Source organism: Oncorhynchus clarkii, chromosome 22 (genome assembly GCF_045791955.1).
Source record: "Oncorhynchus clarkii lewisi isolate Uvic-CL-2024 chromosome 22, UVic_Ocla_1.0, whole genome shotgun sequence".
Classification (NCBI taxonomy): domain Eukaryota; kingdom Metazoa; phylum Chordata; class Actinopteri; order Salmoniformes; family Salmonidae; genus Oncorhynchus; species Oncorhynchus clarkii.
Window position 1 is genome coordinate 11,357,755 of NC_092168.1, and position 11,041 is coordinate 11,368,795.

Consider the following 11,041-nt stretch of genomic DNA (forward strand, 5'->3'; position numbering starts at 1 on the left):
TAACCATTTAATTGTTTTAGTTTATGAGCAGGAAAGAACAGTGGTCCTGGAACGCATCCTTGAGGAACACCAAAATGTCTACTTTAAATTGTAAAATGTAAAGTTGAGAAACTCTTCCCAGGACCACTTCCAGGAAGACCCTTTGCAAATGGCCATGATAATCTGTAACTGTCTGAAAGAGGAGAAGAAGATCCTGGCCTCCATCATCAAAAAAGAGGTAAGACACTGATCTTGTCTTTTGAATACTGCTTAATGGAACTCTGTGAGTATTTCTGTTGTAGTGTGTGTGTGCATGTTCTGAATTGTGATTATGATGCATTTTCTTAGAAAAGTTGCTATTGCATGGATAATTAATATTTCAGCACATTTCTTAGCAACATAGATATAAAAAATGGGTTAAACTGCCTTTGACATTGTATTTGTATGTTAACCTCTCTGGGATATTGGGCCAAAAGCCAGGGAAAATGCAGAGCGCCAAATTCAAATAAATTACTATAAAAATCTAACTTTCATTAAATCACACATGCAAGATAGCAAATTAAAGCTACACTTGTTGTGAATCCAGCCAACATGTCAGATTTCAAAAAGGCTTTTAGGCGAAAGCAAACGATGCTATTATCTGAGGATAGCACCTCCTGTAAACAAAGAGAGAAAAGCATATTTCAACCCTGCAGGCGCGACACAAAACGTAGAAATACAAATATAATTCATGCCTTACCTTTGACAAGCTTCTTTTGTTGGCACTCCAATATGTCCCATAAACATCACAAATGGTCCTTTTGTTCGATTAATTCCGACGATATATATCCAAAATGTCCATTTATTTGGAGCGTTTGATCCAGAAAAACACCGGTTCCAACTTGCGCAACGTGACTACAAAATATCTCAGAAGTTACCTGTAGACTTTGCCAAAACACTTCAAACTACTTTTGTAATACAACTTTAGGTATTTTTAACGTAAATAATCTATAAAATTGAAGACGGGATGATCAATACAGGAGGAAAACAAACTGTAGCTAGCTTTCTGGTCACGCGCCTCTATCTAACAGTATACTATAAGTGACCCTCGTTCTGAACAGGGCTACTTCTTCATTACACAAAGGGAAAACCTCAACCAATTTCTAAAGACTGGTGACATGCAGTGTAAGTGTTAGGAAGAAGGTCCCTTAGAAATCTGGATTCCCAATGAAAACACATTGAAAAAAGAGTGACCTCAAAAAAAAAATCTGAATGGTTTGTCCTCGGGGTTTCGCCTGCTAAATAAGTTCTGTTATACTCACAGACATGATTCAAACAGTTTTAGAAACTTCAGAGTGTTTTCTATAATAATAATGTGCATATCTTATCTTCTGGGGATGAGTAGCAGGCAGTTGAATTTGGGCATGCATTTCATCCGGACGTGAACAGAAGGAGCATTTCAGTGTGACCTGAGTGTGAAACCAGACCAAATGTTTGTGAATTTTTTGTCAGGATAATGTGGGGTCCACACCAAACAACATGGTGTTGGAGAAACAGAAGGAGCTGGACAACAACGTTAAAGACCTGAGGAACCGAGTTCAGGTGCGGTCATTTGGACAATACCATGTGTCATTGGTTATGTGGATATATTATCAAGCACCCTACCACAACACTGCCCATTGTCTTGTCATTCTACATGAATAATAACCAGTTGAACAGCCTATGAAAGGGGTAGAAAATGTTTTTCACAAACACCATCATGAGGCATGACCATTAAAATGTGTGACTTCTGCCCTCTTCAGGTTTCAGAGCATGAGATTAAGTCACTGGAGGACCTACAGGATGAACACGACTTCAAGAAGAAGACCTTGCAGAGCCGAGGTACTGTAGGAGTTAGCCTGGTCCTAGTCTCTTTCAATAGCCTGGGTCTGGGACACAAGACTAGATTGGTGCCATATCTGTATATGTTTTAGCCAATGTGAAGGCACTGTAAAACATATCTCACTCCTACTGTACTAAAACTAATTTCCAGGCTGAAGCAACTGTGCTGTGAAATTCCAGATGTTTCTTCTACTATCGTATTGTGAATGCTTACCGCTATGTAAATGTTGATTCTGTCATTGTCAGTGGAACAAGAGGTGAATGGGATGGCACAGTCACAGGCGGTATGGAAAGAGATCCGCGAAGAGGAGATTGTCATCAGAAAGATGTTCATCAAACTCAACATAACCAGACAGGTAGGAATGTGTGTGTGTGTGTGTGTTCTTGCATGAGTGTGTACGCTGTATGGTTAGACTGATGTTTGTTTCTCCCAACCTATAGGTGGTGGTGAATCAGATTTCTGACATCTTGTGCTTGGCCGAGCAGATCCAGTTCAACCTAGTGACAGTGGAGGTACCTGAGTGGAAGCACAGACAGCAGATAGCTTGCATCGGTGGTCCGCCTAACGCCTGTTTGGACCAGCTACAAATCTGGTCAGCCCTGCCTCTAGTCCATGTTAGCTTTAGCCCCTAGGCCCAGTTCATATCCTAACCCTTATATTAAACCTTGTTCAAATACTTTCAGAAGCAATATTTTCAACCCGCATTCACTGTGTGTGTTTGTGTGTGTGTGTGTTTGTCTGTTTGCAGGTTCACTGCTGTAGCAGAGGGCTTACAGCAGGTACGTCAGCAGCTGAAGATGCTCCAGGAGCTAGAACAGAAGTACACGTACGAGAATGACCCCGTCACTCAGGGCAAAAGCGCTCTGGAGGAACGCGCTCTCGCCCTGTTCAAGTACCTCATTGTCAAGTGAGACCCGCTCTATGACACCTACTATGTGTCTATGTTTCCTGTAGGGATCACATACACATGCTAAACATGTATTCACTCACTGAATGGTAGGTAACTTTGCCTGAGACCTGAAGACTTGAGTCAGCTCCCAGTGTTAATGTCTCGACTCTAGCCTCTGTTCCCCAACTGGCAGCCCGCAGGTGTTTTTTTTTGCTCCTGCAAGTTTTCTAAGCAAAAAAAGTATTATTATTAGGTTAAAAAAAATACAAAATTGTCATTGTTGAACATACTGTAAAAACACCATGAAATCAGCTCCAACTGATTTTTGTTTTGTTCATCTGTTCCCAAGTATTCCCACACATAATAGAGAAACACGTGATCATATACAAATGTAAGCAAGGTTTGAAATGATTATTGTGAGCGGACCAAGTACTTAGAGGTTGCTCTAAAAGGTCAAGGTGGAACAAATGAGTCAGGATCAGGTTTTCTTAATTGAATCTTCATCTTCACAAGAACAAGGAACACAAGGTGAGTATCTTTAAACTATAACATAAATCACGGGTATGTCACCGCCTTCATGATCCTCCCGTGGAGAGCTCCCTTCAGGCGGTTGTCCGGATCCGTGGTGACCATTCCCAAGAGGTGGAGTGTCCCCTTCTTCTCCCTTCCGAAAGGTACATCCTCTCCTCTGTAGAAGCAAACACTCTTCTTTCTCCCCTCTTTTCCGGTTCCCTCCTCTCTCTTGTAGGGGAAAGAGAATAGCTCATTAGTACCGTCGGCTGTGCTTAATTGCCTCTGACCATCTCGACTCACATACCGGGCTGGGCTACTGACCGTGGGAGCATACCTCCCCCTTAGGACCGGACCGGAGAACGAGTCTTGGTCACATCGGGACAGCGCATCCACATTCCCGTTCCTCGATCCAGCCCTGTAGATGACATGGAACGAGAATGGTTGTAAAGCAAGAAACTATTTAGCTATTCTGTTGTTATTGTTTCTCTTACCGGCCATCCACATGTGGGGAGCATGGTCAGTAACGAGGCAGTACCGGTACTACCTATGTCCGGTAGGTAGTACCGGAGATAATCGAGGGCCCACTTAATGGCTAAGGCCTCTTTCTCTGTGGTAGCATATCTCTGTTCCCGATCACTGAGCTTCCTACTTATAAAGAGAATAGGCCTCTCCGCTTCGCCTTCACCCTGAGCTAGGACGTCTCCGAGCCCCGTATCTGAGGCGTCTACCTGCACAATGAGCTCTTGGGAGAAGTCAGGAGCCTGCAGGACGGGATCAGAGCACAGGCTCTTTTAGCAACTGGGAGGCGTCTTCGGTCTTGTCCTTCCACGCTACACGGTTTGGCAGTTTTTTTTTATGAGGTTTGTGAGGGAGTTGGCAATGGTTGCATACCCAGGGATGAAACGATGATAAAATCCTGAGAAGGCTCAGACGTCCCGCTTTGACTGGGGCCGGGGCCAGTCCTGAATAGCCCTGGTCTTTTCTGCCTGTTGACGTATTTTTCTGTTCCCAACAGTGTATCCCAGGTATTCCGCGTTGGAGAGATCCAGGCAGCATTTTTTGGATTGGTCGTCAGCCCTGTAGCCTCCAGGCTCACGAGCACCGGCCATAGTCGCAGGAGGTGGCTATCCCAGTCCTCGCTGTGGATAACCACATCGTCTATGTACGCCGCTGCATACTCTTGATGGGGGCGTAGAATGGCATCCATGAGGCGTTGGAAAGTTTCCAAAGCCCCATGCTGTCCAAAGGGCATCCTCACATACTGAAAAAAGCCCTTCCGGTGTGACGAAGGCAGTCTTTGGACGGTCCTCCAGAGCCACCGGCACTTGCCAATATCCCTTCGTCAAATCCAGGGTGGTGATGAACTTGGCCTTTCCTAAGTGCTCCAGGAGTTCATTCACGTGGGGCATGGGATACGCATCAAATGTAGAGATGACGTTTTCACCCCTAAAGTTCTTGCATAGCCTCATACTACCGTCACGTTTGTGGACCAGGACTATGGACCACTCACTCGTAGATGGCTCGTTCACCCTCATCCTCAGCATCTCCCTTAACTCGTTCTTTGCGATGACTTGGCAGGCCTCAGGAATCCTGTAAGGACGGGTATGCACCTTCTTGCCGGGTTGAGTGTGGATATGATGAAACAGGACATCTATCTGTCCTGGGAAGGGCGAGAATACCCTGCCGAATTGCATAATCACCTTGTCTAGTTGTCTCGACTGCTCCGGCAGGAGAGTTCGACCACTGCGCACCTGTAGCAGGGCCTCCTCTTTTTCCTTGTCCTCCACGGCCATCAAACCCACACCCTCCTCTCTTCCATGCTACCTCTTCAGCAGGTTGATATGATAGAGTTGGACCTTCTTCTTCCTGTCTGGTTGCTTGATGAGGTAATTGACTGGCGAGACCCTATCCATTTCCTCTTAGGGCCAGACTGTGGACAGGCGGTCCCTCATCAGAATAACATGGCTAAGTCAAGGATCCCTTGACATACCTGCCGTAGAGCAATTCCAAGGGGGAGAACCCAGTGGACGCCTGGGGTACTTCTCACAGGACAAACATTAATTGGGGCAGAAGCTTGTCCCAGTTTTTTCCATTTCCGGACACCACTCTTCTCAACATGCTTTTAACCTCTCTGGGATATGTGGGACGGTAGCGTCCCAACTGGCCAACATCCAGTGAAAATGCAGAGCGCCAAATTCAAATAAATTACTTAAAAAATTCAACTTTCATGAAGTCACACATTCAATATACCAAATTAAAGCCAACGTGTCAGATTTAAAAAATGCTTTACGGCAAAAGCAAACAATGCTATTATCTGAGGATAGCACCCAAGCAAACAAACACAGACCATCATATTTCAACCCTCCAGGCGCGACACAAAATGCAGAAATAAAAATATAATTCATGCCTTACCTTTGACGAGCTTCTTCTGTTGGAACTCCAATATGTCCCATAAACATCACAAATGGTCCTTTTGTTAGATTAATTCCGTCGATATATATCCAAAATGTCAATTTATTTGGCGCGTTTGATCCAGAAAAACAAAATGATTACAAAAGTTACCTGTAAGCTTTGTCCAAACATTTCAAACTACTTTTGTAATACAACTTTAGGTATTTTTTAACGTAAATAATCGATAAAATTGAAGGCGGGATGATCAGCGTTCAATACAGGAGGAAAACAATGTGTAGCATGCTTTCAGATTATGCGCCTCTAACAAAGAGTACACTTCCCTCGAGCCTCATTCTGAACATGGATACTTCTTCATTTCTCAAAGGAACCTCAACCAACTTCTAAAGATTGTTGACATCCAGTGGAAGCGATAGGAACTGCAAGAAGGTCCCTTAGAAATCTGGATTCCCAATTAAAACCCATTGAAAAGAGAGTGACCTCAAAAAAAATTCTGAATGTTTGTCCTCGGGGTTTCGCCTGCCAAATAAGTTCTGTTATACTCACAGACATGATTCAAACCGTTTTAGAAACATCAGAGTGTGTTCTATCCAAATCTACTAATAATATGCATAGCTTAGCTTCTGGGCATGAGTAGCAGGCAGTTTAATTTGGGCACGCTTTTCATTCAAAATTCTGAATGCTGCCCCCTATCCTAGAGAAGAAGGTCCCACGAGGTCCATAGCTATGCGTTTGAAGGGAGTCTCTATAATGGGGAGAGGAATCAAAGGATTACGCAGGTGTGGTTGTGGGGCCGTACGCTGACATTGATCACACGTCCTACAATACCTGGCTACATCTCGGGTGACACGGGTCCAATGGAACCTCTGCATGATTCTGTCGATCGTTTTGTCCCGTGCCAGGTGTCCTCCTAGGACGTGGGAATGGGCTAGTTGTAGGACAGTATCCCTGTATGGTCTAGGCACCATTAGTAATTCTTGTTTTTCACCCCTTCGTTGCACAACCCAATACAAGAGGCCCCGCCTGATTGCATAGTAGGGAAGAGAGGGCTCACCTGAACCGTCAACATTCCTCCCGTCAATCACCTTCCACATGGCATCCCGTAGGTCTGGGTCTCTATGCTGAGAGGTACCGAACTGTCCCTTTAATTCTTGGGGCAGGTCGACCTCGATAGAGGGGTGTGGAGGTTGTTCGCCATCACCGTCTGGGGTGCCCGAGGAGAATCCCTTCCATGTTCCCTCCTCTGATGGGGCTTCAAATATAGCCCTTAGCCTCTGGTGGCTCTTTCCTTCCTCCGTCGTGTATAACCCTTCGCAGGTGTCTTCAACGGAGGTTGCTCCAGAGGCTGAGGCTTTGTTTCCTTGTAGGGCTACTACCTCGGGCTCGGACTTGGTCTTTTTTTCCCTCTGCTTTCCAGCCCCCCTACGGTGGCCCGGCTCTTGGCGTGTGATAGAGAGACCTGATCCCCTTTGTCCAGTGCGTAACGTCATCTGCCGAAGCTCCTTATATAGAGGACAGTCTCTCCCGATCAATAATGGCACCTTCAGCTGGGGTACTTTCCCCGCCCTGACTGTACACCTTCCTTTCGGGTTGAGAATGGACAGACTATGGTAATAGTGGGTGTCTCCATGGACACAGGACACGGCTACTTTGTCTGGTAGCAGTGTTGCTGTGGTCACCATCTGCTCCCCCACTAACGTAACCATACTTCCCGAGTCGAGAATGGCTACCACGTCTCGTCCTTCTATTCGAACCGGAATCTCTGGGGCCATTTCTGCTAACCAACAGAGGTGATCCTGCCCTCTCGGACTGGGATGCGTGGGGACGGGCAGCAATGACTCTGTGGAAATGGGACATTGTGGGGTGTAATGGTCCGGAGACTTGCATTTATAGCACCGACTCTGTTGTGTGGGTGAGGACTTCTCCCACGTCCAGAGTGGGTTCGGTTGTTTCGGTGGCGGACGTGCCGGGGTTAGTCGGGGAACAGGCTTGGCAGAGTCCTTTCAGTCCTCCTTTTCCCCTTTTAACAACTCCCATGTAGATCTTGTCCACTATGAGCGTCTCTACGACATGTCCTACTATCTTCCCGGGCTCCAGCCACTGTTTCGTTGGACGGCCATATAGGTCCATTGATGGAACTTTACGGCTCTATCCCCGGCGGTCAGCTGGTACCGGGACAGAATCTAATTTTTTAGTCGCCCATAGTCAGCAGCTTCACGGAGGTCCAGGTCATAGTAGGCTTCCTGGGCTATCCCAGTCAAAAGGGGAGTTAACGCACTTACTCATTCTGTGGGGGGGGGGGCACTCTTCCAAGGTGGCAATCCTTCGAACGCCATGATGAAAGCCTCAATATCGTCCTCCTTTGAGAGGCGAGGTAAAATGGCGTGAGCAGCTGCTCTCGGCTTTACTCTCGGTTCTTCTCGCCGGCTCAGCTGTTGTTACATGAGTTCTATGGTTGCCTGCTGGGCTGTGATCAACTGTTGTGGTAGAGTGTTATCCATCCTTCTTGAATGGTTCCCCTGTGTCTACAGGTAGATTTTAGTTTTCCTCACTTATCCTTGTGTCACTCGTCCTCCTAGTGCCCGCATTCTCCACCAATGAGCGGACCAAGTACTTGGAGGTTGCTGTAAAACGGAATAAACAAAGTGGAATAAACGAGTCAGGAGCAGGTTTTATTAATTGTACAAAGTTCTCTATTGAGGTAATTTTTCCTTCTCAAACACTCCAACACAATCAATGATGATATCCCAAGGAAACACACATCTTCTTCTTCACAAGAATAAGAAACACAAGGTGAGTATCTTTAAATTCTAACATAAATCACGGGTGTGTCACAGCCTTCACAATCCTTCCGTGGAGAGCTCCCTTCAGGTGGTGACCATTCCCAAGAGATGGAGTGTCCCCTTCTTCACCTTTTCAAAAGGTACGTCCTCTCCTCTGTAGAAGCAAACACTCTTTTCTTTCTCCCATCTCTGCCGGTTCCCTCCTCTCTATTGTAGGGAAAAGAGAATAGCTCATTAGTACCATCAGCTGTGCTTAATTGCCTCTGACCACCTTGACTCACATGCCGGGCTGGTCTACTGTCCGTGGGAGCAGCCTGCCCTCTGGTGGTCCTTCCACATTATACTTTTGGTCAAATATTATATCCCTTTGGGCTTCTTGCAGTCAATTAGCAGTGTACAAATGATTTGTAATTATGTTATGTAATTATGTTACGGGCCCCCAACTGTCCACTCAAGAAAAAAATTGAGCTGAAGTTGATGATCCCTGCTCTAGGCTTTAGTGGAGTGCCATAGGAGTGTCATTACCGGATGTTTGATGTTTTTGTGGCGTCTGTCTTTTAGTTCTATCGTGGTGGAGAGACAGCCCTGTATGCCCACTCACCCTCAAAGACCCATGGTGCTGAAGACTGGGGTGCAGTTCACTGTCAAAATCAGGTGATTGCGCCAGTGCTACACACTCCAAACGCAATGTGCAATTCTCTGTTGACTAGTAGCTAGAAGAAGCCTGCAAACCCAGAGGAGGGTTGGTTAGGCATCCATGCTGCAACTCCTCAATTAAGACCCACACCTTAACACTACACTCTTCCATCCACTTTAGTTCCTGGTTGTCATTTGGCTTGCATTGTGATTACTTAATTGGTATCATAATACTCTTGCACCCAATAATATCCCCAGACTCCTGGTGAAGCTCCAGGAGTTCAACTACCAGCTCAAAGTCAAAGCTGTGTTTGACAAGTAAGTGAATGAGAAGTACGTACCATAGCCATATACATACACACATGTGTACACATATGTCTTTGGGAACTGCTTGATGTTATATTTAATCAATTGTATTACATTGTTATATTTTATCAATGGCAAGAGTCAAAGCTTCAGTCACTGATGTATTGTATTTCTTTAGGAACGTCACTGAGAAGAGCACAGTGAGAGGGTAGGAAATGTTTTGGTCTCTGTTATCCTACTTAAACCTGAAGAAGCCTAGTTAGTAGTCATTACATTTCCTCTGATTTTACGTCATTTCCAGGGTCCGGAAATTCAACATCTTGGGAACCAACACTAAGGTTATGAACATGGAGGAGTCCAATGGAAGCTTGGCAGCAGAATTCAGACACCTGGTATGAACTGGCACATTCAGATGTTATACTGTATATTGTACATCAGGGTTCCCCAATCGCCCCCCCCCCCCCCCCCTCCCCCAAGTTTTCTGAGCATTAAAGACTGCAAAATCACCTGGAAATGAGCTCAAAGTGATTTTGTTTTAGGAAATCTGCTCCCAAGTATTCCCATGCATAAGTAGGGAGGTGTGTTTGAACATATCATAATGTAATCAGGGTTTGAAATGATTATGTTTTTGTCAAATACTACTTCTGTTTGGGCTTCTTGTTATCAATTTGCAGTGTACAAGTTATTTATAATTATGTTCCGGATCTCCTGACCAACCGCTCAAGAAAAAAATCAGCCTGCGGCTGAATGTAATTGGGGACCCCTGCTGTACATCAATGATAATAGCGTCATATATTCTTCATATTGTAATGACTAGGGTTGCAAAGCTACCGGTAATTTAACAAAGGTAATCTATGGCAATCTATGGTAACTTTGGTAATTTATTATTTAGTAACTTTCCAATTATTTATTCATATATAGTATAAAATGTCTAATGTCTGTGTCCATGTTGTCAATGAGTTTCTAGTGCATAAACCATATGGTTCAAGAGAAAATAACCTAATTAATGAAAAATACATATTTTTCATTATTTTCAATTAACTCTGCAACTTTCTCAGTTATTTACTTTTTTCACAACTGCCACCAGTTTGGCGCCAAAACATTTACAACAATGACATATTGACTTACATGGGCATCATGCACCACAAATTATGCCCCCTGTCTGTAAGTTAGATAATTTTTCAAACAGCTTTTTCCTGAGTCATAATCATTATGCTTAATTCTATGTAAAAAGTTTTCTGCATATCTAAGCATAACTCTTGAGCTGTCTGTATCCTCCTGACTGATGGTTATTTTTTTAAATAAACCATATGCTTCTATTCATCTAGTTATGGCTTGCTTTTCTAAAGTAACCAACCTTGCCAGCAGGCATGCCAGCTAAGATAGTTAGACAAGCTAGTTACTCGAACTTGATTGATTGCCTGAAATGGCTTCTTGGTAGCTATCAATGAGGTTTGGAGATTGGGAACCTATCTGGGCTAGCGAAAGCCAGCTTCCTAAAATTACTAAATGGTTAAAACCATTCCAGAGAACCACCCGACAAAAAAAATCATATATATTTTTTAAACATGACAAATAAATGTCATCTTAGAAAATAAAACCTTGAAAGTTACCAAAATTCTGGTAATTTACTGGTAAACTTCAAAAGATTCCAGCTGGGGTTGG

General features: G+C 44.4%; 1 protein-coding gene across 2 annotated transcripts in view; it reads left to right on the forward strand.

Annotated features, from left to right (window-relative positions):
• Positions 1-11,041, forward strand: part of LOC139380384 (signal transducer and activator of transcription 1-like) — a 30,734-nt gene that overhangs the window by 10,807 nt on the left and 8,886 nt on the right. For both annotated transcript variants that reach the window (XR_011628437.1, XM_071123016.1), the window contains exons 4-13: positions 122-217; positions 1,471-1,560; positions 1,761-1,839; positions 2,086-2,195; positions 2,281-2,432; positions 2,589-2,747; positions 8,996-9,088; positions 9,329-9,388; positions 9,555-9,584; positions 9,678-9,768. Coding sequence is in view for 1 of the 2 variants with exons in the window: in XM_071123016.1 (XP_070979117.1) it covers positions 122-217; positions 1,471-1,560; positions 1,761-1,839; positions 2,086-2,195; positions 2,281-2,432; positions 2,589-2,747; positions 8,996-9,088; positions 9,329-9,388; positions 9,555-9,584; positions 9,678-9,768 (960 nt within the window). In the remaining variant the exon portion in view is untranslated. The remainder of the gene's footprint in view (positions 1-121; positions 218-1,470; positions 1,561-1,760; positions 1,840-2,085; positions 2,196-2,280; positions 2,433-2,588; positions 2,748-8,995; positions 9,089-9,328; positions 9,389-9,554; positions 9,585-9,677; positions 9,769-11,041) is intronic.